The sequence below is a fragment of the Pogoniulus pusillus genome, chromosome 22, assembly GCF_015220805.1.
Source record: "Pogoniulus pusillus isolate bPogPus1 chromosome 22, bPogPus1.pri, whole genome shotgun sequence".
Taxonomy (NCBI): Eukaryota; Metazoa; Chordata; class Aves; order Piciformes; family Lybiidae; genus Pogoniulus; species Pogoniulus pusillus.
The window spans coordinates 7,822,773-7,849,160 of record NC_087285.1 but is presented as its reverse complement, the minus strand read 5'-3'; the positions used below and the strand labels follow the sequence as shown (position 1 = coordinate 7,849,160).

The 26,388-nt window shown below is 45.6% G+C and overlaps 2 protein-coding genes across 2 annotated transcripts in view; both read right to left on the bottom strand.

Moving 5' to 3' along the window:
* Nucleotides 1-43: 43 nt before the first annotated feature.
* Nucleotides 44-15,389, bottom strand: RARS1 (arginyl-tRNA synthetase 1). Its single transcript, XM_064161614.1, has 15 exons — nucleotides 15,312-15,389; nucleotides 10,390-10,524; nucleotides 9,724-9,912; nucleotides 6,990-7,101; nucleotides 5,909-6,009; nucleotides 5,325-5,446; nucleotides 4,885-5,005; nucleotides 4,458-4,587; nucleotides 4,012-4,116; nucleotides 3,011-3,189; nucleotides 2,392-2,501; nucleotides 1,591-1,696; nucleotides 870-1,042; nucleotides 449-696; nucleotides 44-190 (listed from the first exon to the last, which is right to left on the bottom strand). Exons 1-15 carry the CDS (start codon nucleotides 15,354-15,356, stop codon nucleotides 81-83), a joined length of 1,986 nt encoding a protein of 661 aa, XP_064017684.1. The 5' UTR covers nucleotides 15,357-15,389; the 3' UTR covers nucleotides 44-80.
* A 1,304-nt stretch (nucleotides 15,390-16,693) lies between these two features.
* The window catches only part of WWC1 (WW and C2 domain containing 1), a 67,867-nt gene continuing 58,172 nt past the window's right edge, over nucleotides 16,694-26,388 (bottom strand). The window contains exons 15-23 of the mRNA XM_064161608.1: nucleotides 25,589-25,781; nucleotides 24,518-24,670; nucleotides 23,847-23,947; nucleotides 22,914-23,064; nucleotides 22,047-22,211; nucleotides 20,578-20,670; nucleotides 19,523-19,753; nucleotides 17,949-18,070; nucleotides 16,694-17,439 (exon numbers count right to left, since the gene is read on the bottom strand). Coding sequence (XP_064017678.1) covers nucleotides 17,373-17,439; nucleotides 17,949-18,070; nucleotides 19,523-19,753; nucleotides 20,578-20,670; nucleotides 22,047-22,211; nucleotides 22,914-23,064; nucleotides 23,847-23,947; nucleotides 24,518-24,670; nucleotides 25,589-25,781 — 1,276 coding nt within the window. The 3' untranslated portion in view covers nucleotides 16,694-17,372. The remainder of the gene's footprint in view (nucleotides 17,440-17,948; nucleotides 18,071-19,522; nucleotides 19,754-20,577; nucleotides 20,671-22,046; nucleotides 22,212-22,913; nucleotides 23,065-23,846; nucleotides 23,948-24,517; nucleotides 24,671-25,588; nucleotides 25,782-26,388) is intronic.

Sequence of the window (26,388 nt, the reverse complement as noted above, 5' to 3'; positions counted from 1 at the left end):
ACCATACTTAACCTTCTCTCCATGCACACACAAATCCACTCAATCCTTTATACCCTTTATTGACTCACTCCAGCCAAAAATTACATCCTCTCCACAGTTTTAATACCCAGAATGTCAAACCCTTTGGCCATTACACTGGCAGTAGCTTCACAGAGCAGCAGCCTCCACATGTTCACCTTCACAATTTGACCTGCAAAACAACACCACAACAGCTATTCCAGCTGCTCACTACAGCCACAACAATCTCCCTCAACCACACTCACTTCACTTTACATTCCCACCCACACCCAACTGGCAGCAATACTGCATAAAAAACATTGCAAACATAGCCTCCCACATGGACAGCAATTACTATGCAACAGTGAGTGGTATACCAACACCCTTCGCAGCACAATCCAACACCGCACACCTTCAATGTAACACAAATCACCTCTAGACCAACACTCACCACTCTGCCTGTCCTTCTCAACGCAGTAACAGTTGTCGTAGAATTCAGTGAAGCTAGTGGCTACCTCATACAGGTAGTCACAGAGTGTATGCAGTAACAAGTCCTCCAGGATCTTCTGCAGAATCTCAGGGAACCGCAGTATACACTTGCCCAGTTTCCATTCCTTCTCATGCTCAAGTATGAGCACCTCGTCCCTGGCTGCCTTCCGCAGCATTTGCTCATCAATATTGGCAAGACGAGCGATAGCCCTGAAACAGTACAGAACAGACTACTTGTGAGGGCACCAGTCAATATAACCCATTTTTAATATGTGTCTAAGTGAGCACATCAGCAGTGACATTACTAACTCCCTTCCCCATACCATCCATCCTGACAAAGACACACAGAGTATCAGAGACCACCTGCAGATAACTGCACACACCTGATCCGTGTGAATGCATAGAGCAGGTAGGCAGCTGTATTTCCTCGGTCATCCAGCATCTTGTCAAAGGAGAACACGTAGTCATTCACTCTGTTGTGGGACAGATCTGCATACCTGATGCACCCAAAAGCCACTGATGTCTGCGCGGCTTTTAGCTCCTCTGCTGTGAGGACCTGTTACAATTTCAAATAGAGGAAAAGTGCTGTGTTGACACTACAAACCACAACATGCAGCTACTCATCACAGATCACAAGACACACCATGATGCTGAGCAGACTGTACTCAGATCAAAGGCTGACATCCATCTATCCACCTTGGTACACCACTCAACCCCACATTCATTCCAATAGCACTGCAACCCTGCCCACATTAAGGCTGAGTTACTCTGAACACCTACAGGACCTCTGTGCCGTGAGATGTAGTATATCTGGCATACAGACTGGCCCCCTAATAAATCTCTCTCATCTCCCACCCTCAAAAAGCTCTGCAGTACCAGCCAGAAGCCATCGGCCTGCCTGCAGCTCACATCTGCTCACTGCTCTGCACTAACTGATGCTCTTCTTTAGCCATGACATCACCTTCCCCAAACTGTTACCAAACACTGATGATGACTATACGCAATCCATGGCATATTCTCACCTCACATCCATAACACGGGAACCACATGACTGAACAAATCTGTAAAGTCTTTTGGAAAGACAAGTAACTTTTTCACAACTACCTTGTCACGTTCCTTGTCTTTCAGCTTGTCCATAGCTCTCTTCAACCCTTCTTCTAGCAGGTCTCTCAGGCGCACCGTATCCCCTGAGCGGGTTTTGAACTTCTTCCTGAAAGCATGCAGACGACATGACCACCTGCTAACTGCCACCATGTGTGCCCAGGCACATCCAGGACGTACACCAAGACATCTTACAGGGATTTCCACTGCTCATGTTTTAAGGCTTACTAAAAAGGCACAGGGCCACAAGTTCCTTCACACTAAAGAAACTGACTTAACATAAAGCTACAGATCTGAGAAAACACTTACAAAGTAGCCCAGAGGAGCAACCAGGAAGGCTCCAACAAAAAGAACTGTCCCAGTTTAAGACCTTAGGCAGACCACAGAGAACCCTGCCCAGCCCAGCAAAACGTGTTTTGTTTTCCTTTGTAACACACCTATGGCACATCCACCGACTCTGCCGTGGCAGGCCACTGTCAGAGTGCGCTGCTTTAGTCACATCTTCAGGACACCTGTGTCTGTCACATGAACAGGAACAACCCTGAAGCACAGGTGCCTACCTGGCAGACTAGGGGTTCTTTTCCTAATGTTCATCTAGCAGCAGGCCTTTTCTGCACTTCCACCAACCATTTGCAGTGCCACTCCCCAAATACTAGGCAGAAGACAGAACCTGAACTCTATGTAGATCAAGACCCATGCAACAATGAAATGACACAGTTACAACAAAACAGCAAGTCATCTGCATTCACTCAAACATCCTCTTTCAGAGAACATACAGAGGAAAAACTACATCCAAACACTTACTTGTCTTCTCCCAGCACCACTCCAAAGGCAGCATGGGCCACTCGGGTTACTTTGGGGTCATACCAGCCAATCATCTGTCCAGCTGCAAACACTGTTTGTAAATGCACTGACTGCAAGGAACAAATATAAACAATCGATTCTCAATCTACTCCTCCATGTACAGTTTTTTCCCCAGCTTTACCACCCTCACAATGAGAACTGCAATGCTTCCAGCTGCATGGACAAATTCCACTTAAACCTTTCAGAGGTTTCCTGCCTTAGACAAGAAAAAACTGGCAGATTTCCACTGCTGCTCAGACACAGAGCTGACAATTTTCCATCTCCTTACTTAAAAGAGAAACCCAAGTATAACCAGTGCAAACCTTATTCCAGACTCATCTACTGGGATTTAGGTTTCATCTACCTCGAGCGGTAATTTCACCTCTCTCTAATCACTAAGTTCAATGGGCTCTCATGAAGACTGCCAGCCACCAAAACTACATTCCCTGTTACATCAACAAGGGTATGAGTAAACATACCAAGCACACTAAACTCTCACCTATGGTACTGTGGCACCTATCACCTAGCAGACTTTCTGATGCTCTGTGCCAGCAGTAGCAGCACAGCTCGGCACACTCACCTGCCCACTGTCAACAACATAAATAAGGATGTCAGCCTTCTCTTCATACAGCCTGTGTTTGAGAGCAGCCAAGTCTGATGTGTCGTATGTGTAACCTCCATCCGACTTCATGATTGTCAACGGCACAGGGAAGCCTGGGACAAACACAATCTTCCGGCCGTCGTCAACCTGGACAAAACCTGGAGGAACAATGGAAACCATTCTGTGGTGCATTGTATGGGCGGGGAATGTGGGCCAGTACAGGCAGAAACACTCCCCAGATGCTACCTGAAAGAAGGTGCCACGCACTCATATTATCAAGCAATTTGTGATGCAATATATTAAAAGAACACAATGAGAATTCACCAGCCACATTCTGAACTGCAATTCCAGAACCAGAAATGACCTAACTGGATCTAAGAACTCCTGTGAACAGATCCACCTTTAGAGCAGCATCAGGAAGTAGGTCATTAAAGGCAACAGAAACTCCGTGGAGATACCAAACGAACTGAGCACCAAGTTTTTCAGAGACAAGACTAATCTAAACGCTTCAGATGCAGAGACTAAGGAACTGAGAAATCCAGACAGGAACACATAAAACCAGAGACCTGCTACACTCCCCTGAGCTTCTTGGCAAACATGATGCAAAAAATGCCACTGTCTTCACAGAGCTGCCTCGAAGTTCTCACACAGTCACAACACTAGGACTAGAAAGTCTGTCATATTGCCCCTTGACTATTTATTAAGGACGCAATAAATTCCAGTATTAACTCCTGCTGTGGCCTGCAAATGAACTGCTTTTGGCATCAGCAAGAAAGAACCAAGCTTTATGGAGCGAAGCATATCTAAATCGATTCCACTAATGTTTCTCTGGGAGGAAAAGCCACCAAAGGTCCACTTAGGAAATCCTGGCTGAGATCAAGAACAAGGGTAGGGAACGCTCAGTTTCAAAAACATCCTAAGCCTCAGATGACAGTAGTGACATTACCTGCAGAACTTCACACTGAGATCGAAACCCTCACCTTTATCTTCAAATTCTTTAACGATGTCTGGCATCATGTCATGGTAGAATGATTCTCCTCTCTCTACGAGCGTGATGTCCAACCAATTGTAGATTTCCTGGAGCTCTTCAAGAGAGAAACAGAACAAAATGCTTCCATTAAATGTGCACAATGGCAGTTAGTGGCACATAGTTACTAAGGGGGTATAGCAATTTCCTAAAGACATTTTCCATCTCTTGGTTAAACCATCAGACTAGGACTGAGACTAGCCTCTGGAGACAAAAGATTTGGATGAAAGCCTCCACAGACAGTCCCATACTTTGTCCGTACTTGAAATTTTCTCTACGTTTCTCACAGCAGCACAGCAGTGATTTTCAAAAGAAACGAGAGGATGGACTCAGACATTAAAGCGCACAAAGCAACTGCGTCGTACTGTTGAGACACGTTCCCAAATCTGGCCAAGTCACCTTTCCGCGACACGTCGCAGATCAACTCCCATGCCTTAATGAAGTCTGGGTTTTTGCTCTGCAGCAGCACCACACATTGGTAGGCACGCTTCTTAAACTCCTCCTCCGTGTCAAACCTCCTCTTGGATTCCTAGGGTAGAACACACTACGTCAAAAGCGCCGCTCTCTGCCGTCAAACGACCTAATGCTCTCCGAGCACGGTCGTCTCAAAAGTCAGGGAGGCACTTAGAAAGGCCTCTGGTCATGCCCTACAGGGACAACTCAGCACCACATACCACAAGTCATTACCCTGTGGCAGGTTACTGTAATAGTCTTTCAACAGTGACTGAATTCTTCAGTCCCCAAAATTACATTGCAATCTGTAAAGCTCCTCAATATGATTTTCAGATGCCGAGATAAATATAACTTTTTTTTTTGCTACAGATACCTTGTAAAAAGCCTGGAGATCCCCAATGGGAGGAGAAACAGTTAGGTAATCTGGAAATCTGTCTTGGAGGTGAGCAATGAGCATTCCAAACTGGGTGCCCCAATCACCTAAATGGTTTAACCTTGAGGCAAAGAGAACAATGATTTCTCAAACATACGTTTTACAATACAGGAGGTTAAAAAATATATATTCTGCAAGAACACCGCAAAATGTCAGACACCAAAGCACGCAAGCCTCCCCGCTTTCACTACATTTAGCCTGCTGCCCGTCTTGACTCTTAGCCCTGCTACGCTTGCCCAGCTTACGTGTAGTATGCGACAACACATACAGGATTATTTGTTATATGCTTACACAGAAAGACCAATACAGCTCAAAGCACAGAGATGGACATTGCAGAAATTATCCCGACAAGCCCACCACACCCAGACATGGACTCTCACCTCAGAACATCGTAACCTGCAAATTCGAACAGGCGGCACATACTCTCTCCGATGATAGTAGAGCGCAGGTGGCCGACGTGCATCTCCTTTGCGATGTTAGGGGATGAGAAATCCACCACCACCTTAGACGGTACCAAAGGTAAAAACATAATAAAAGGCAGCGGTCATTACCACATCCCACGTGTTTCATCTGGGTTTTGTTGGCAGGTGGAATGGGGGGAAAGAAGCTCACCTCTGCTGCCCCTCAAATCCTTTGCTGCCAGCAGCACACAGCAAAAGAGAAGGGGGAGGTCAGAGCAGGCTTTCGGCCTGAGGCTCTGCTGCACCCAGCCAGCACAGGGTCAGAGATCGCTCCCAGAATGATCTCGACAGAACACGCAGTCCTCAGGGAGTCCTGTCCCTCACCCACCAGAGACCACACCAGGTACATATGGCCTACTCTGCTGCCCCCAGCCCCTGGAGTCAGCCCATTTCTCTCCTGTGACAACCAGCATGAATCCCTTCAGGTGGAACTGCAGGGCTCCCTGCAGCCCAGCACGTTTCATCCCCGTGGGAGTAGGATGCCCATTTCCTTATTGCCGTACCTTTTTCCTCTTGCCAATAGCTGGTGGCTGAACTCCGTTCGTCAATAAACTGCTCAGCTGCTTTGACACAAAATCCTTTCTCAGGTGGACATTAATAAAGCCTTTAGAGGAGAAAACCAGCAATGAGTGTGGGAGCTGCAGAAGTGCTGCGAGATAGTTTTTGTCTCTCTCCCACTGGATTTCTGCTTCCTTGCATCGTGGACAAGAGCATATGAAGCTAGCCTGAGAAAACAGAATCTTTCAGCACCACAACAAAGCTGTCACTAGCACAATTTCTGTTCCCAGATTACAATCACGGTTCACACCGCTATAGCCTTTAGTGCAGGAGTTAGATGCTGCAAGCTACTCCTCTGACATAACTCCTTGCATACTGTCACTCAAAGGTGAGTTTCCAAAAACATTTCTAATGAGAAAATAAATGACTTTGCCAGGGTTGCCAGAATGCAAACCCAAACCCTGTAATGTCTCTTTTTTACGAATTCGTATCCTCAAGCAAACATTTTCACCTCACATAACTCAGGCTTGCGGGACGACGCTGGTTTACTTTTCCTGCTTCACAGAGCTTACAGACAGCCTTCTGCCCAAGCACTCACGGGGTTGTGCCGTGTGATTTTTGGGTTTATGGTGGAGCCCTAAGGAATATTCCTGGGTCACAGGGACAAAACAGATGCAGCAATTAATAACCTCCATGCTACTCGAGCATCTCAGGCCTGAGACGATGAGGTCGCTTCACCCCACAGGCATCAGCCAGAAGGGTGTATTGATTTTTACTGTGATTTCATGACTGTGGCCTAATACCCATCACCAATATTTGAAGTCAAACAGCTGGTCCATCACAGAGTAGTGAAAAAAGCTGTTGATTAAAAGAGTTGCACTCGCCAATTCTAATACGGAGGCAGATCTTCTGATGCTGCACAAGTCTGAGGGCTACAAAAGCTCACCGAGACAGAAAGTAATCCACCCTAAAAGTGCAGTTTTAATTCACAAAAAACTTGAACTTATCTTCTCAGCTCACCATCCAGTATAAAATCTTTCTATCTGCTTTATAACATACACAGTGTGTAACATAAATCCACCTTACCAGGACCAGCAATTTCAACCTTCTCAATGCACTCGTTGGCAGGAATGTTTTTTGCTATTTTCTCAGCAATTTCTCTTGGGCTAATCTTCTGCTCCTTGGTTTTGAGCAGTATCTGAAACACAAGATCAAGGAGAATTCAATCCTGCAAACCATTCTACAGAGTGAAACAGAAAGCAGAGATAGCACTTACTGAAAGATCCTCATAATTCTTCAGCTTCATAAGGCAAAGCCACACACAAACATCTCTAGCAAATTTTACAGGTTAGACCAGCTCTCTAAGCTCAGTAGAAGTCTAATTAGACCAAATTCATTCCTTTCTGCTAAGGACAACTGAAGGGTTGTCTCCAAGGCAGAAGATCTTCCAGGCTCTTGTTCAAAATCCGTTAAGTGGTTTGACAAATGTGCACCTCTCGAAGTTAGTAAAAGGGACAAACTCTTTAAAACTCACTACTGCTTCTATTTGCTGCTTTGCAAAGGTCACCTTCTGCTGAAGTCAACTTCTAACAAGCTTCAGCTGCCTGTTTAACCTGTCACACAGCTGATAGTGACAGGATCCTTTTAAAAGGGTAAAGGCTTAGAACAGGTCAGGAAAAAACCTCTGAAGCCTTTAATAAAAGCACAAACGACAGGAAAAATAACTGCAAAACCAGATTAAGGGCATTTCACACCAGCTTAAAGGCCGTGCTACTGGAATCATTCCAGAAACACTACTCCATTACTCCAAGGAGCAAGCAGAGGTCCTGCCTCAAACCCCAAGCATTAATATGCTAACGAGCTCCCAGGAATACAATATGCATTTGTGAGGGCCGTTTCCACATGGGTGCATTGCAGGGAGAGGCTGCTGCCTGGCACGTACTACTACTGCCCGAGTCAGGCAATCTCCCACTACCTGGCAGCTGCAGTGACTGGTGTCCAGCTCTATGCTGGGCACACACTGAGGAGATGCACACCACAGCAAGGTCCCAAAAGCTTTGGCTGATGGAAAACACATAACCTGCTGCTCTCAGAGCAAAGTGACTGCACTCCATCCCTTAGTCGCTATGTTGACACACTCTGAGTGTGCTCCACGTGTCAGTACCGCCAAGCTCCAGCCCAGTTTACACAGCACGTCTTTCCAGGGAATAAACTCTACAGTCTGCCCAGCATTAGGAATCTCTATTCACCAGTACTGCTGACACTCTGGAACTTGAAACCCTGTCCTGAAGGGGATGGTTCAGAGAGAGTTATGCGAACAACGCCGACGCTGCGAACCCAGGACTGCTCGAGAATCCAACCGCCACTTAATTGGGGTGATGCAGCGGTCAGAAAGATGGCAAAGCCCTGAGAGGCTGTGTCAGTGCAGTCACCCGGGGTGCTCCTCTGGCTGGAGCCCAGACACAATGTGCTAACGAGACCAAGTCGAGACGACACATATTTGTGAAAGCTGTTTCCTCCCTGGCACTCCAGAGCAGGAGCCTGCTGGCTGGCACGTATCAGTGCTGCCTGAGGAGTGCAGTGCATTGCAGAAGGACAACAGGCGTTGGGGCTGCAGGTGACAACCTGGGACAGCAGAATTCCAAGAAGTTTGGGCTAGTTCAATGTCAAAATCAACAGTCCTATAGATTACTAAAGGTGAAGTGGTAACAGACCACTTAAAAATGTTTCTCTGTTGTGACTGTAAATTAAAAGATCTGCAATCGAATAGCCTGCTTATTCGTTCAGAGACAACAAAGTACTGGAAATGTGGGTGCTTTAACATTTAGTTTAGGTGCAACGCACCACCTTCCCTCTCCCCCACCTTCTGCATTTCCTTAGGCGCAGTCCCAGTCCACTGAGCAACTCGCAAAATGTCTCCTATTCTGTTTGGGTCCTCTTTGGCCAAATATCTTCCAGGAAGCATCAATGCCACGATTACCAAAGTAACTGCTGCTATAAGCCAACAGGTGAAAAAAACCCACTCCTTCCTTTGGAGCTGAAGGACAGTGCCTGAGCAGTAGCCTACACCTGTCTGGAACACCTTCTAAGGCGCTTCATGTGCACCACAGCCTGTGAGCAGACCCAACAATGACCCACACCAGCAGGTGCCTCAAGTGGCCTGCGCTGTAGCTCACGGACGGCAGCCCAGGATGGGGCACACAAGGACCCATATCCCACCCTGGCGCACAGGGTAGTGCCTAGGCCTCACTGCTGCAGGTATTGGTGGGCAGTAGAAAGCTCAGCACCCACACCAGGAGATATGTGCAACAAGCGAATGTGCATTTGTAACCCAGCTGCCCTCTGAAAAGGGGAGTTTATGCACAGAACTCTGTGCAAATGTGCTTGGGGAAGTTGTTACTTTCCTGTTGTTGCATAAGAGCATTTAGACATCATTAGGTGTTTATTAACAATTTGTAACTGTTCAGAATTGTGATTTATTGTTTGGCTGATAGTAGTTCCAAACACACAGCTCACTAACCGGTACCTAATTGCACATCATCACTAAATCAATGCAGCACTTAAGTCCCAATTTGACTCAGATCCCATGAACTGAATGGCTTTTGTGTGTGACATGGAAAACTCCCATACCAGTCATTTCAGTGGGTTTAAAGGTGTGCTCTGTGAAGGGTGATGATGCTTCCCTTAAAATGCTGTTTGAACTCTCAGCCCAGTGGCCTGCAACAATCCTGAAACAGGTCAAATGCTGCACCTCTCACTGTGCTGTCTATACCTTAGCTTTCAGCAGACTTTTTTTTTTTGTTAGATGGTTAAAATTTACCTGTGTTATGCCCATGGCGCTGTTACACTGGTAATCCCCAAATTTGGGCTGCTGACTTGGTGTCACCACTAGCGGAGGGTTTTCTAAATCTGGGTAGGCAGCCTGAATAGCAACTCCAAAGATCTCCTGAAGACAGCTGTTGATATTAATCATGCTTTTGGCTGCTTTACTTCTTTCCTCTTGGAGGCTCTGAAAAAAACAAAATCCAGAAGGCTAAATTCACAACATCTGAGGAGCCATTACATCTCACACTACTTCCTTGGCTGGCAAAGCACAGCTGACAGATTTGGCTGACACCTCTAGGCAGAGCAGCAACACATACAACATAAAAATCACATATTCAAGCGCTGCTTCTCCCTTTGAACCTTCTCCCAAATGCAGGGCTGCATTACTTCTCACACCTTTGTCAGCGGTGCTGGCAGTGAGCTTAGCTGAGCGGCCAAGAATATAGTGTGGCCTTATTCATCTACTGCCATCTTTCATGAAGTAGGTCTCTGTTAAAGGAACTAAGAAATATCTGATGTGCCACTAACAATTAAGGCATCAGAATGCAGACTGAGCATGCTGTCACACATCGCTAGCTGTAACAAACTGACATCATTTATTTAGCTTATCTTAACGAGAACAAAGCCCACAGGCTGCAGCATGAATTCTCTACTCCCCTACCTTTCGAAGGAAATTTAACCGATACTTAAGCTTCGCGTTTTCGTCTCGCAGCCCTTCCAAACTTGGGGAGACTCCCAGGCATCCAAAGTTCTTCAGACGCTCGATTTCTGCACTTAGCAACTTGATCTCCTTTTCCTGAAAAGCAAATTAAGCTGTGACAGTGATTCGTACAGTGGAGGGACAGAGGGTGAGGAGCTGCAAGATCTCAGATACAGATGAGTTTAGCCTCATAAAGGCAATAGTAAGTTAAGCTGAATAATTCCAAACAATTAATGTTTCCCTTTGTGTCAGAACCAGGGATTCTGAAAACATTCTTAAAAAGAGTCAGCTCATTAATATCATGACAGATGTGCCAGAACAGCTCATGCTAATAGAACATGCTCATAAAAAAAGCACTTCCTCTATTTTTTTTTAGTCTGAGAAAGTGCCAAATGATTTGACTCAAAATTCCTTAAAGACTTTGGCCAGTTTTACCATCTCACAGTCTCTATTCCAGAGGCTGAAAGCACAATCAATCTCAAAACCCCAGAAAGCTCAAACATCAGCTGGAGACAGAAATTCCAAGTGCAGCAGGCTGCTTCACTGGGCAATTCATAAGGCCACATCTGTGGTGTGCAGACACTTCCACCTCACCGCAACGCCTTTCCTTCCCTAGCTCCAGGACGGCTTCTCCCTTACACCTTACATAAGGCACTTCACAGCAATCAGTAATTTGAGGTCGACCTCTATGCTCCAAATAAACAAACTTCCGCACGATTCCTCATTCCCATTCAGATTTCACCACCCAGCACATAGGCAAATGCTATGGCAGGCAGTAGTAGCTCAATGGGTAGAAACTGCTGTGAGGAGTAGCATAAGTGTCCTCACCCTATCCTCTAAAGAAACTGTGTATCTGAAACATCTACTCTGATGTCCATCTCTTGTCCTTTCTTTGTGCCCATCAACCACAAACCTGGCTCACAAATGGAAGTCCGCAGGCTACTGAAAATTCAAGTGACTCGGTGCAGCTAGAAGGTGCAAGAACTCCTCCCCACCTCAGCTCACCGGTGCCTCATCTCATTTCTTCAGCTTCTCCTTTACCAGAACTGCCACAGTGCAAGGCAACTGAGGTTACTACTGTAGTATAATAGGCCACCAAACCTTACGAAAAAAAAATTAAGTTACTTTGTCGCTCTTGAAATATTTTGAATATTCAACTAAGGGAAAAAAAAAATCAGGCCATCAGATGTTCTGCTCTTATACATTCACCTGAACAACAGCTCCCACAAATGCCAGTATAGCCAACCGTGGATCCTAAAAAAACCCAACTGAGTCAAAACGAGATTAGCTTATTTGTGGAGCACAATGAAAATATGTACTTTTAAGGTCATTCTGTATTTCTGCTTCAATTTCCAGCACACTTCTTTTACAATCTCAAGGTCTCTTCTTCTACAGGAGAACAGGATGCTTCCTGCAGGCTCAGATGTGAATAAGACTTTGAGGGAAAAAAAAATGGTTGATCTCTGATTTGGTATTTAGCCAACTAAAAAGTATGAAGAGCACTGCTGTACCTCAAAAATAATTTGATTCGACAGTCCCTTGCAGCTTCTCCTTTTGAAGTCTATTGCTTCTTGTTTTAAGCCAAGGCAGAATCCCTCAACTCAGTTTTTCTCCCACATACATACACAAAACTTCTCTCATATAACCCACAGAAAATAGCAGAGGTTTACATTTAATTATTCTTATTGGCCTGACCTGTTAGCATTGCATGCAACTTACAAACCTATTTGAAAGCATTTCAGACTAAACTTCACATTTAAAATAATATACAAGCTTTCACTGCATTGCTTTTCAGGCTTTTTAATGTAAAAGATTTCACTGCTTTGCTTTACAGGCTTTTCATTGTAAGCTTAAGTAACCACTGCTGCTACAATATGACTTACAGGAACATCACAGCAGTGACACATACAACTTATTCACCTTCAATCCAAGACTGTGTGTTTTAAGAAAAACACACAGGGATAGCTACTTCTTGCAGCATCACCTCATCCATACATGGCGTCCGCTCAGTATTACCTACTCTCTAGCTAAGTCACAGCGCCAGGACAAGTCAGCAAGATCCTTACGAGAATTCTGCGTTGAGGACAAACGTCGTTCACCTCCAAGAATTTACCTTCTGCTTCTGAAATCAAAATCACTACATATCCGAGACTAGAACCATCTCAAGCATACTCCTCTTGTATTAGATATCCCCAAAGCCATAGCCACCAAGGTATCTCAGCACTGCAGAAGTTTTCACCGTGGTGCTCTAGTTGTCTACTCCGATACCAGCTGCGATGCATGACGGCTTTTTTTGTGCACGTCAACAGCTAAACAGGTGATGAAATGAACTTTTCATTCCAAACAAGCTAGCAGAAAAACCTGAATTACACTGAGCTCCAGAATCAATGGGGCTGAGATCATAACAGCTGGGCTGGTGCATCGGCACAGCTGGGCACAGCTAACAGTTCTATAACTGGCAACAAGGGCATCCTCATTCATGGGCCAGTCAGGAGGAAAATGCCACTCGTGACCTCCTCTCTCTCTGGTAACCAGCAGAAAGACATTGGAACAAAGGATGAAGCTGCACCAGACAAAGTTCAGACTGGACATTAGGAAAAGGCTCCTCTTTGATAGGATGGCAGATCACTGGGACAGTCTGCCCAGGAAAGTAAGTGGTCATGGCACCGAGCCTGTCAGAGTCCAAGATGTGTCTGGATAATACTATTAGTCATACAGTTCACCTTTAGGTAGTGCAGAGAGAGACAGGGAATTGCACCTGATGATCCTTACGGGTACCTGCCAACTTCAGATATGACATTCTATGACCCATGCACCCAAAACTGTTGCTGAGTTCACCTAGAAAAAGGTCTTTAGATGTTCGCATGTTCTAAATGGTCCTTATTACAGCAACCTGTGATAAAACTAACTCTCTAGCAAACCACCTATGAACATTAGATGTTACTGAAGAGATATTGTGAATTCTGCATTCCTTCTAAACAAATTACTAAATTGAATCACAGATACCCTTTTAAACTCCTTTCTCGTAGTCTCATCCAAACACAGAAAGGTGACAACTCTGATCTACAAAACATGTGACTGAGAAAAGGGAGGGAAAAGTTGCTGTTCAGGACATAAAGCATCACTCCCTTATTATTCCACTTGCACAGCCCTGGATAAACCACAACCTCTCAGTAACGGGTCATACCTGATGACCACCTCATGAGAAGCTGCAGGAATTACACGAGGCCTTGCTGACATCTCCAAGGGCTCTTTGGTCAGCTGAGTACTAGAAATCTAGAAATCTTCCCCTCACCTGTGAATACAAAAAACTATAGCTTTTCCCCTTAGCACACAGAAATATCTTCCAAAGACACCACTGAGTCAAATGTTAAACTCGCATGGAACTCTGTGTCTGGACTTTAATGTGACAGAGTTTTTCTCCACCACATAAACAGAAAAATCAAAGTACCAGAAGACCAAAACAATGGCCTGAGAAAGTATGGCAAAGGGAGCAGAGCACCTCTTCACCTTTCACTTCTATAGGGCTCCTGCACAATTATATCTCTACTCACACTCTGCCTTTGCTGAGCTGGCTCAGTGCAGTAACTCAGCAGACACTCTTTGCACTTTGCTCCAGGAAGCGTATGGCTGGGAGTCAGGTGGCAGATAGATTCTGGCTCAGTAATTCCACATGACCTCCTTCAGCCTTCTGGAATTAAAGAACTCAACAAAATCCCTCTTATTTTGCTTGAGTTACTGGCATTTGTTTATGGACTAAAGACCATAAAGCCAAGGAAAGACCAGATGACAAAGGAAAAGCTACCTTGCCAGAACACTAGAGATACCCTTCCTCTCCTAAGCAGTTACAAAGGAGAATTGCAAAAACAAAGGCAAAAAGCAACTGCAGATATTCAACATCCAATTTATTGTCACCGTATTTTATGGCAGTACTTAATGAAAAAGTGCATTGTGATTAGTGAACACACTGAAAAGCTGCTCAAGAACATATATACGGCAAGCAAAAAATTTACTGAAAAGCAACTCAGCCGTCACTGTCTCTTTTCCCAACACAAAGCACCTCATGGCTGCAATAATCCTGTTTCAAAGGCAGGACTGCCACTAGCATACCTGTCCTCCACCAGGTCTTGTGAAAGTGCTTTCCCAGATGCTCTGGGCTCCCAGGAGCCACTGGACCCAATGCTACTACACCTGAGAGCGAGACACTTTCCTGTCCATCACCTCGCCGAGCCTTCCACAACTACCACTGCCAGCGGTCAGCTCAACCAACAAGACAAAGGAGGAGGGCAGTAACACAAACCACGTTTGACAGCTTCCCATTGCCTTTTTCCTGCCAAAATTTAGTCGTAAGTCCTCACCCCATGCGAAATGCCACGAGCTGAACCGCGGGCCCTGATCTCACGCCAGAGGGCCTCTGCAACAACACACTCACGGCCTTTACACTTTTGTCTCACGATGAGTGGAAGAAGCTGCGGAAGGTACCACAACCCCCGGGAGCTTGGCGCCTTTCCGTCCCAGACCAGCCTTCCCGGCAACCCAGACGGCGCGGCGGGGCCCAGAGGCCACCCCGGACTCGACGTGCTGCTGAGGCTTCCCCGCGGCGGGACCCAGAGAAGTCTCCTCTCGGCTTACCTACCCCCCACGGGCTTACCCACCGCCTCTGTCCTTCAGCAAGCCCCGGGGTCTTCACCACTGTCCCCGACAGATGGCTCCGAGACACGCCGCCATTCTGCCCCTAGGCAAAGCGGCCTGCACGGAGGCGGCCGCCCCAGGGAGCTGGCGGGGCAGGACCCGGCCCTGGGCTATCCCGGGTGGTGCCGCGGTGCCGCGCGGACGTGGCCCACCCCTCCCCGCCCCGGCCCCGGCCCCGGCCCCGGCCGCACCTGCCGCGCGAGCCGAGCTGCAGACTGCGCCACCCGCGCCTCCATCCTCCAGCGGCCGGAAGTGGACGTAGAGGGAACGCAAGCGGAAAGTGCCTGTGAGGAGAAAGGCGCTAGCGGAAAACAGCGCCCCCGGGCGGCGGGGAGGTGCCGAGCACAGCCCTGCGCCCGGCAGCGCCGGCGTCCCAGCGGAGACGGCGCGGTGGGGCTGCCCCTGTCGCAGAGTTCCTTTCTTAAACGCCGAGGTGGTGGAACCCTGCCTGTGCTGTCCGTCGCTTGCTGAAGTCTAAGCGAATACGGGAGAAGCAGTTTTGTGCATTATTACAGTTTTTTGGAAGGGAAAACTCACTCAAACCAACCCCCAATTTCTAGGTGGGACCAGCCAGCATTTTCACAAGTAAAACACACAAGATTTAGACCTCATAAGAGGAAAGCATGTTTTATGCTGAGGGTGGCAAAACGCTGGCCGAGGGTGCCCAGAATGGTGGTCGATGGCTCAGCCTCGGAAACACTTCCAGTTCAGGCGGAACGGGACACTGTGAGCAGCTCCATCTACTTGGTAACGCAAGTCGCTTCAAAAGGTCCCTCCCCCCCCCCAACCATTCCATACGTCTATGAAAACCTTATAGCAGACCAGGCTCTCCTCCTTGAAGGTTGCCCATGTGCCTCTGCCTATGCCCAGGCCCTACTCCTGGGTAGAGAGTTACTCCTGAGAAGAGTCTGACTGCACCTGAGGAAAATGTTTTGTGAGAACCAGCCACTGGAATAATCTTCCCAGGGAAGCAGTAAGGTCCACAGCAATGGACACTTTAAACTGGACAAGCAGCTGGTCCATGTTATCTAGACTGTGTTTTTGTCAATAAAATGATCCTTGAGGTACTTTCTAGTATGGACACATCAAATACATGGGGAAAGGCAGTAAATGCACAGAGGTAGGGAGGAAATCCAACGAATTCTGTCACTTACAGTGTCTCATGTGACACAGCATCTGCACTTCAGGGGATGGCAGCAAGGATTGTTCCCTGTGAGCACCATAAGCACAGCAAGAAGCTTGGCACAAAGATCCTGCAGCTGGAGGTAGCAGTTAAGTAGCTCTTCCCCATTTCTGCACAAAATAACATTTTTCTGTAACAAACTAGAGAGCAGGTGAGTTACATCTCTGTCACCTCTAATAAAAATCTGTATCGAGGAAGAAAGGAAAACTCCAGGAGCACCAAGGTTACTCCAGTGGATATCCACCACTTCCTCTCAAAAACGCCTGAAGGACAGAGGAAGAGACATGAAAAGCTGTAAACTTTCAGCTAGCAACAGAAAACCACAAACCCAACAGCAAATCAGGTGTCAGTTGATGAGGATTCACATAAGACAAGAAGAACGAGGGCAGGTTTGTCCAGAAAGGTCACTTTATTGGAAAAACCTAAAATGGACTTAAAACCTGCAGCCCTCCTCCCACAGCAGTGGTTTCAATGGGCTCCCCACGTTACCTTAACAGATCCATTACAGACATGAGCTGCAGTACAAATGTTAAAAGTGCAAGTATTCTGAACTTCACACCCACTTTTATGACCTGGCAGGAAACACAAACGCTTCACAGCTCACAGAGAATTCGTTCACAGCACGTGGGAGTCGAGACTGGCTCCCTGCATTCCCTACAGGGTACAACATACGCCACTCAGAGGAGAGTCCGATGCAGAGCATCATAGAAGGTAGGGGTGAGGTTCCTTCAAATTTATTTTATTGCAGTAAAACCTCTAAAAGGTAGAGCTGTACAAAAACTCTAAACAGCATTATTTAAGAATAACAGCACCTTATGCTGCATTTGTTCTTATTTAAAATTCTATTTCCCAAAAATACATTCCTAAATATACAAACTATACAATCTCGTCACCTTAATGCTGGTTTCTGTGATGATATAGCTTTAACCTAAAAATCTTCAATACATCCACATACTGACAAAAAGCTCTAATATACAAATGCCTCGGTACCTTCATCATACCACATAAATAACTTCAAAACCCAAACTGCAGTTGTAGCATTGTCCAGAAAGCAAGTACTTTATGGTGATCACACATCGTCCGCAGAGAGCGTTGGAATGTTGATCCTGGGTCGCGTGAAAAATGCCATCTTCTCTCTACAACAAGATGATCGGTTGTTAATGCAGCAGGAGCCTTGCCAGAAATGTCCATCGCCCACATTAGAATTTTTTCCACCAGCTGTCACCACGAGAAGCAGCAGCACGTCCTCCCACAACCAACACCTCTTCGTTAAACATCAGACATGAGGCATCCTTCCAGTGAAACTCACCACGCTGACCGTATAAAAAGGTCAATTCAGAACAGCTCAGGTTTTTTGGGGGTTTCTAGGTATGTTACTTAGGGAAGCAAATGTCTGCTTCTGTATGAAACAAAGGATTTGTGAGGTTGTTGCTAGGTGGGGAATGAGCAGGAGTAACTGCTGGTTGCTTTGAAACCGTGTGCCAGGCTGCAGTTACTTTCCCTCTCAGACCCTACAATTTGACATAAAAATGCAGCTTTTTGTTCAAGCGGAACAGTTAACTTTCTTCATCAGCACCTTGGTCATCCACAGATAAATCAAGGTGGCAGTCAATTTCTCTTCCCCTTACCAGTGACCTGCAATTACCTGAATGACTGTACTTCCAAAGGCTCCTTCCGACTCTGCCCTCGCAGCCTGTGGACATCCTTGGCAGCAGCTCTCATCATTTTATCAGCCTTAAGCTCACACTTGTGTTCTGTTTTTTCCACCTAGACAAACAATAGAAGAGAGTTGTTTGTGTTTCCAGACGGAATCATTTTATCCCAAGTAATCTCCAAATAAAGCAGTATTTCAGATGAAGGTCTAACAGGATTGGAAGCTGCCAACTCTGGAAATCATGAGCCCAAGAAGATAACCTGAAGGCTCATCAGCTGACCATGTAATGGACAGAGTTTTTTGTAAGGTCTTCTTCCAGCCCTTGGGTGCTATCTGTACTTTCTTAATATATTTTTCAGCTGGCATTCTTGGCTCACACAAGACCATGGCAATCCAAGTTCTAGCTGTGCCCCACAGAGCACCTTGTACCAACTCACTGCTGCACCTGGTGCCATCAGAACTTAGTTCCTGCCTCATGTCAGCAGAGGTGCCCCAGTAAATCAGAGACTGAGAACGAGCCTCCTACAGAGGGGACAGCATGACGTAGACCGTGCAAGGTCAGTGCTAACCATGGGACACCACTCCTACTATGGACTGGGAGGCTGCTCTTGGTTTTTCCTATTTGTGCCTACGCTAAGGCTGGAAATCACTCTGCTGAGAAAGGCTCAGGTTTGGGACTAAGGGAACTCTATGCGAAGTTAGAGGGGATGAACTTAAGCAAGGAATGAAGTGATAGCCAAAAAGTGAAGACACAATTCCATAAAAGCAACAGAATTGTTTAGCGAACTGCTGGTTCAAAATCTTGGTAATCAGTTCCGTCTCCTCTCCTTCCCTGCAGCCCGCCCTGAAGAAAGACAGGTGCTATTAAGCTCTTAAAGTCAGAGTTTGCCATCATCTGACTTACCACTTCATATGCACAAGGATCCTATTCTAAAGCCAAGTTCGTGTTTTATCTAGCCATTATTTCTCTTACAAGAAACAGGAGACACAATTGCTACCTTCCTACCCTTGTCTGGCAGACAGAGACTGCTATGTGGAATGGGTCCAGAGAAGGCCTTAAAAATGATGTGAGGGCTAGAATCCCTCTGCTTTGTGGGCAGGCTGGGAGAGTGAGATTTGTTCATCCTTGGAGAAGAGAAGGCTCTGGGGGGACCTTATTCTGGCCTTTCAATACTTTAAGGGGGCCCTTTTAGCAGGGCCTGTTGTGAGAGAACAATGAGTGATGATTTGAAGCTAAAAGAGGGGAGATGGAGAAGAGGTAGAGGGAAGAAATTTTTTACACTGAGGGTGGTGAGCAACCTGATCTAATGGCTGGACTCGATGACTTACAAAGGTCCTTTCCAACCCAAACCATTCTGTGATGTTATAAATACCACACCTGGGAACAGTCAGATAGACACTCGGGGACTGCAGCTTCCATTACCGCGTGCTCAATGGGGCTATGAGAGGAAGACCACAATGTCTGTAGTGCTCAAGCTTTGTTTCCTGGCTGTCTAAAGTCCCCTGTTTCTCAAATCCCATTTCTTAAGCATAGTGAATGGAGTCCAATAGCAGGTATTACTCACTCGTTTTTCCACTAGCCTCAGCAGTAGTCGAAATCTTTCATCCTCCTTCACCCACTGTGGTAACTCTTTTTTACCCTGACTTTGAGCTTGTTCCAGCTGTTCCTTCAGTTCTCTCAGCACTGAGATCTCCTGAACCAGCTGATCGTGCCAGGTTTTTGAAGCTTGAAGGTCCAGCTCCAGGTCTAAGGAAGTGCGGATGAGGCGCTCTGGACCACAGGACTTGACTGAAGGCTGGAAGAGAGGGAGTATATGAACACAGTGATGAGAATTGTCCCAGCCACTGCCCTCTGAAGAGCCAAATACATCGTAAACCCCATTTCCCCAACACGCTTTTTCACATCTCTGCTGATCCTGCTTTCCAATCCATCTCAAGATAGAAAACAAACTCAAGCACATCTCACAGATAAGCTTTTTTATTTCAGTGTTTCCCCTAAATTTCTTCCTTGTCAGCTTCTCCCAATAAAACCAGTCTTGCTTCCACACCTTGCTCCCACGTTTAATGTCTCATCTTCAATGTAGCAGGAAAACCTGTGTTTGCTTTTCCTGGTAATGTATTATATTGCCTTCTGCTAGTTTCAAACACAAGGAAACTATCTTATTAAGAGCTCAGCATCAATATCCCAGGGGAATTTCAGTGACTGCCATCATGACAGGCACAGAAGTTCATTGTGTAACGTGAAATTACTACAACGGGATCACCTGTGAATCCGAGACATCACTCTCCTCACCCTCCTCCAGTCCTCATATTTATTTGTAAGTAGAATCTCACAACGACAAACACAGCAAAACTGTTTGTGCCACTTCTTCTCTGACAAGATGGAAAATGCAAGGAAGCATCTTCCTGAACTGATTGTTCTAAATGACTTCCAGCTTAAACACTCCAGTCATATTTTGACACACAGAAGAAAAGTACTCTTGAGAGACTTTTCACGCATAAAGAAAAGGCTGTGAATGAAAGCACATGGCAACTGATTTACGTTTGCAGATCCTTGCTTTAAAACAGTTCCATGGTTTTTGCAAGTGTCTAGAAGAAGAAACAGTGGTGATGTTTTTACCCGTTTCACTCTGACACTTCGTCTCTCCATGGCGTTTCGAACAAAGGGGGGCTTTTTGGAGAGCGTTGAACTGTCGCTGTCACTGCGGTTCAGCTGAAAACGAAACCCACATCTTATTCACGCACAAAATACAGGCAGTGCATGCACACGTTATGAGCAAGATCAGACGGTTCAGTAAGTGACTATAAGCAGTGATGCAAGCAGAACTACGAAGCTTTGTGAAGCTGACATTCCCATTTGAGTTCACAACATACAATCCCTTTGGCATAGCCACAAGCCTTGACCTTGTGCCCTTTTCGGGGACAAACTGAATGGAAATACAGCCACTAAGTGAGGGTATAATAAGAGACTATCTCACTGCCCTTCTCCCGTGCAGGCAACTAGGCTAGGCAAAACAGCCTAGAAAAGTAACTTCTAAGCAATTAAAAAAAAAAATTCTCACTCTTCTAGCATCTGTAAAATATGGGACTGTTTTATCAGAGATTTCTCTCTTCTCCAGTCACCTGTACTTTAAGCTAGTGCTGCAAGAGCTAGGTTTACCTGTAACATACCCCCTCAGGTTTTTCAACTTAAGAGTTGTCATGTGACACATATAGTCTGCTTTGTTTTGTCTTTGTCTCTAGATCCTTCCAAAGAGCTCAGCTCAAGTAGGCTACAATTCCCTTCTCCTGTTTCTTATCAAAGCTGGGGACAGGAGGATGCACAGACGCGTGGATTCCACATGTGCTGGGGCACAGTACCTCGTCCATCCAAGCACAGGCCACTGCTGCAAATTAAATAAGGTTTGCTTGTGTGGAAGCACCTGCTGCTGAATCAGATAAAACCCGCACATCGAATCCGGCTCAGGTGTAACAGGAGTATCCTACGCAACCTGTCCTAAGTGAGCACAGAACACACTGCTTGATTGGTCACCAATTCAGTTTCAAAGATGAGTTCTTTATAGTTCAAGCTGACCCTCACTACAAGAAATAATTGTGAATTAACATTTCAAAGCACTCGAAGTGACATCCTGACCTAGTACTGTGCTGAAGGTTGCTGCCTTTACACAAAGCCCGCTGAGAAATTTTAAGCTTCCACAATTGTTGCTGACATCATCGGGTACTTACCTTTCCCTTTCTATGAAGCTTTCACATTCACTTCATCTAAGGGCAGGTGAATGTAGCCAACTCATTTGAAGTTAGCACAGGAAAGGGTTTGATATGCACCTCATTCATCACTGCCTTAGAGCAGCCCTTCCAGGTTAGTCTGCTGCATGTACCACAAACTACGTGCACACGTCTACATTTGTGGTTAATACTAAGAGCTCCAAGGAAAGATACTGTCTAGGAGGCAAAGATGGAGCAACTCCAAAGGAGGAGAGAAGAAAACCGTATCAGGTCTCCATGAAAACTTCCGACTAAGTGAATAATGGTATCATGTAGTCATTAATAAAATCCAGCATTTATAACCTCGGGGTTGCTTCTCCTTACCCGACACACGTACTGACTTTGTGGTCCTGGTGAAAAGGTTTTTGAGCGAATGATGGTGCTACCTCTGACAAACTGGGTCTGGGGTGGATTTGCTGCTCTCTTGTCTTTCGGACGAACTACGGTGGAAGGCTGCACCAGGCTCTCTGTGTTTGTCTCTTTATCCACCTGAAAGACAGATACTGCTGTGTAAATGCCATCTTACCGCTGACACGTACCCGGGGCTGTCTGACAGCCACCTGTGATACATCTCCGCTTCCAGTCCCAGAGGCACTGCATTCAAAAGCAGATACTCTTTAGCCCTTTTCATGCAGGGCATCCCGACACTTCACTCTTTGAACTCGGTAGCTGCTACATTAACTGTATCGCTCCCTAAGGGCTCCACATCCATTGATTGCTGTACAACACAATTGATTCCAACGAGCTCTGCCTGTTGATCCAGTACATCAGTCTGACCTGGCAGTTCCGCACAGACAGAGCTATGATTTTAAAGGCTGTTCCCTCACTTATTGTGCATCTGCTGCAAAGACCCAAATCCCTGCACGTACATGCAGAGACTGCACGTGTGCAGCACATGTTTCATAGACTGCTGCTACGTTCTGAATTAAACAAGGTCAAAGCCACTGTCACGTTATTGGAAACAGCTTTCACGAGCGGCAAAAAGAGGGCATGAAACAATGCTTTGTTAAATGTGGGGCAAAATGGTCACGTGGAGTTATTTTAAATCATTTCAGACATATAAACATTTTGACATCAATGATGAACCTTCAAAAAACTTTTGTAGCTTTTCTCAGCTCAGCAGAAACCCAGCCTCAGCTGAGCAATGGGAAGCTTAACTTATCTTTCTGTTCAAAAGGCCTTTCACTTTACCTTCACTGCTATTTCCATGTGCAGCTGGGAATTCAGACTTTCTTCTGTTTCCCACAGCGATTTTCCAGCACAGAATTCTTCCTCCTCCTCCTCCGCTTCATTATCACTGATCTCATCCTGTTCTTCCTGATCAGGGACTTCTTCATCTTGCCTGTTAAGAACAGCTTTTGTTACTGAACAATATTGTTATTGTGGACACCACTCTTGTGCTGCAGCAGGAGTTATCTCCAGTAAGCTGCTGGAGAGGAATATGTCGCCAAGGCAGCCAAGTTGTACCTGGCAGGTCCTGTAGCCACTGAAATGACACAAACAGGCTTATACAGGAATAACTGAAACCAGAGCAAAGCTGCACCAGAAGGGAACCATTACAGCCACAAACATCATACTCATCTCGCTTCCTGAGAGGCAAGCTGAAGATTCAGCCACGTGGTCTGAGATTAAGGTGAGTGCACCTTAACGGGACCTCACAGGATGCCATTTATCTTAGTTCAAAAAGTGATGCTGGACGAAACTGAAGCATTGTTTTAACATCCTTTTCATCTCCTTTGAACTTACAGCTGGCCTCAAACTCATTGCTTAGGTTTCCTTTTCATTTTAAATGTTGAGGTTCATTAATAAAATCTGAATCTGAACCATGTAAACAACAGCCAAAATTAATATTCAAGCAAAGCCTTGCACTGTACAGTGGATCTTTCATACACATCCATGGAACATTGTGGAAATAACAACATTAGCATAGTGCTATTGACTATTTTCAATGGTTATCAACTTTGTTCTCATTTCCCAACCACAACCTCAGAACAGAGGAAACTGCTTTTTCACTAAAAAGAGAGAGAAGCAGCCTCCCACAGCTCAGTATCATCTGTTTTTCCCTCTGCACATGAATCCTCAGATGCACTCACCACAACACTAAAATGGTGGGATGCTACCTACCAGCTCTCTCCACTAGTTAAAGTGCTTCTGCTTTCCTCCAGCTTCTTCTCCACGGCTTCCAGTTCAACAGCTGTCTGCTCTAAGAGGGCTGAGACAGAGTCCTGAGGAGAGCAAGAGTCTTCTTGTGAAGATGTGACTCTCAAAAACTGCAAAGCACCCAGCCTTTCTGTTCCAAACAGCCCCAACTAGCTTTCCTCTGGAGGCAAGCAGCCTGTTGCAGGAACAGTGCTCAGTGCGGCCTGTGTGAGCACAGCTGGCTCAGCTCCCCCAGTTACACCAGCTTATGCACATGTGCATCTAAAGGCTGAGCACCATCACGTTCTGGGTGCATGCAAAGGTAATTCCCTGTCTTGACTCTTTCAGCAAGTTGATTGCAGCAAGGTCAACTGTCTAGTGGGAAGAAAGCTAAGATCTCACACATCACTTACACCAGACCGCATACCCCATGTCTCAACTTCACGAGGAGCAGATTTCAGTAAGTATTTAGCCCAGGACAAGGGTGTATCTGTAACTGACATGGCAATTACTTTGCTGCACTTTACATTTTCCAGTTCTAAAGATAATCATACCAGCCTTCACTTCTCCTTTATTCTGATAGTCTTTCAGCCATATAAACCCTCTCATTATTACTGTGTAGAAGAGATTTATCTGATTTAAGCAGTTGTTCTTACTGTTTTTTCAGTGCAGGGTACTTCAGAGTGAATGCTTCCTTGTTTGCTTTTCCCGGTTTGCTTCTGCAGATACTTATAACTAAGGAGGTTGTACCAACGGGTTGATTTCTCTCCAGATCTACATATTTCAGCAAGGCTAATTTGTGCTCCACCCTTTTGAGAGCAAAAACACAGTCTTAGTGTAATACTAAAATTCACAACTACCACATCAGTAAGAAGAGACGAGACTGAAAATCCAGGACTACTTGATTTCAGCATGTTTGACAAAAAGAAAAACTAGCCTGTTTATGCCCCTTTCAACAACACTAGCAATGCTTTATGTTTAATTATTTTTAAGACTGTTTAGGGCTTCCAATCTAAGCAGCATGCATTTCCCTACAGCTGCTGTGTACAGGAATTCAGAAGTGTGAACAGTGCTACTGTAGCCAAGATAAATCACAGCCAGAGAGTCCAAGAAAGAGGATGGAACAGGAGAGGAGGGCTCCTTTCAAGAAATTTGCAAGCCTGACAGAAATCATTGCCTCAGACCAAGATGCTTTAGCTTTATGCATTCCATGCCTCTGCCTTATTTCTTACTGTTTCACATTTAGTCCCCATGCAGACACTGCCTTATTTTTCACTCTGTGTTCCATTTAGTCCCCATGCTGACATATTTAAAACCAAAGTAAGCCTGATTTGTAATTTCTGTAATCCAAGTCTGAGTGGACTCCACCATGCCAGCCCAGTCCAACAGACTGAGCAGACCTTCTACAAGTTAGCATGGTCCCACCTGGAGCTCAGCTACTGTAGGACTGTAAGCACTGTCAGGAACGAAAACTCCCCTTTGGAAAACAGATGCTTTCCTGACTCAAAGTCTGTGTTGTGAGCAAGTAAAGGAAGAAATTCAGAAGCACCACAACTGTTTTCCTGATTAAAACTGCTATTGAAAAGAACACTGTCTGGGAGAGATCAAATAGCCAAGGGCTATCAAGCAAGTTTTCATAGAAATTGCAATATTTCAGAGTTGAATATTTTGTCTAATTCAAAAGGGGACATGAACACAAAGATATTAAAGTAGAGATTAACACTAACCAAGCATTCTTCAAGGTGTGACTTATCTACAGTACAAACATCTACTCTTAATGTCTTCTGGCGTAGAGCTGGGTAAGAGATAGAAACCCAAAACACTTCATTGTACACAAGATTGTCTGAAGCCTCCACTGGTCTTGTGCGAAACAAGCAGCTCGTGCTTTCTGAACAGGGCAGGACAGCCACACGAATGTTCCTGTTGACAAAAGCATGGTGATCAGCACTACCCTACAGCTTTGCAGCTCCCTCCACTGCAATAGCTTCATAAACCTGTAAGCAAAACTCATCCTGAGCACGGTGAGCATTACTGCTATACCCTACTCTTTGGTGTATCAGTCAGCTGAGGGAAAGGAACATCTCCTCATGATATTCATTAGACATGAAATGGCATGTGTTGTCACAGACTTCATCAGCCTTCTGAACGTTTTATGTGACTGCTTATGCCTGTGCAACTTGTCACACTGTGACATACCCTGTTGGAGGCCAAAACACCTATGCAAAAATGAATCAGATTTTTGTCAGCTTATTCAGCACACAGCTGAATTTATAACCCTTGTGGCTACGAGTGCAGTAGAAGCTGTGCACTTCCCATGCGTGCACTTGTGCAGGTGTCCAAAGATGAGTTTCATAGCAGAATGAAATCCTCCTGCACTCGATGCAGTTGCAGTTAAGGAGCTGCAACTTCAACTCCTATAGTTAAAAACCTTTCTGGCTAGTGCTAATTCCAGGAAGGTATTTCTCTAGCAGTTCAAGACCTTTGAGATAAAAACGGCACCTTCTTTCAGTTTGAGGCTTTGTTAGTT

Bases quoted from the DNA above. Each gene is read 5' to 3' on its own strand.
- RARS1 (XM_064161614.1), bottom strand. From the start codon at position 15,356: ATGGAGGCGCGGGTGGCGCAGTCTGCAGCTCGGCTCGCGCGGCAG. The intron at 6,010-6,989 runs GTAAGGTGGATT...TCTCCTCTAAAG, and splicing joins GGTTGAAATTGCTGGTCCTG to GCTTTATTAATGTCCACCTG. The intron at 1,043-1,590 runs GTAGTTGTGAAA...AAATTGTAACAG, and splicing joins AAGACAAGGAACGTGACAAG to GTCCTCACAGCAGAGGAGCT.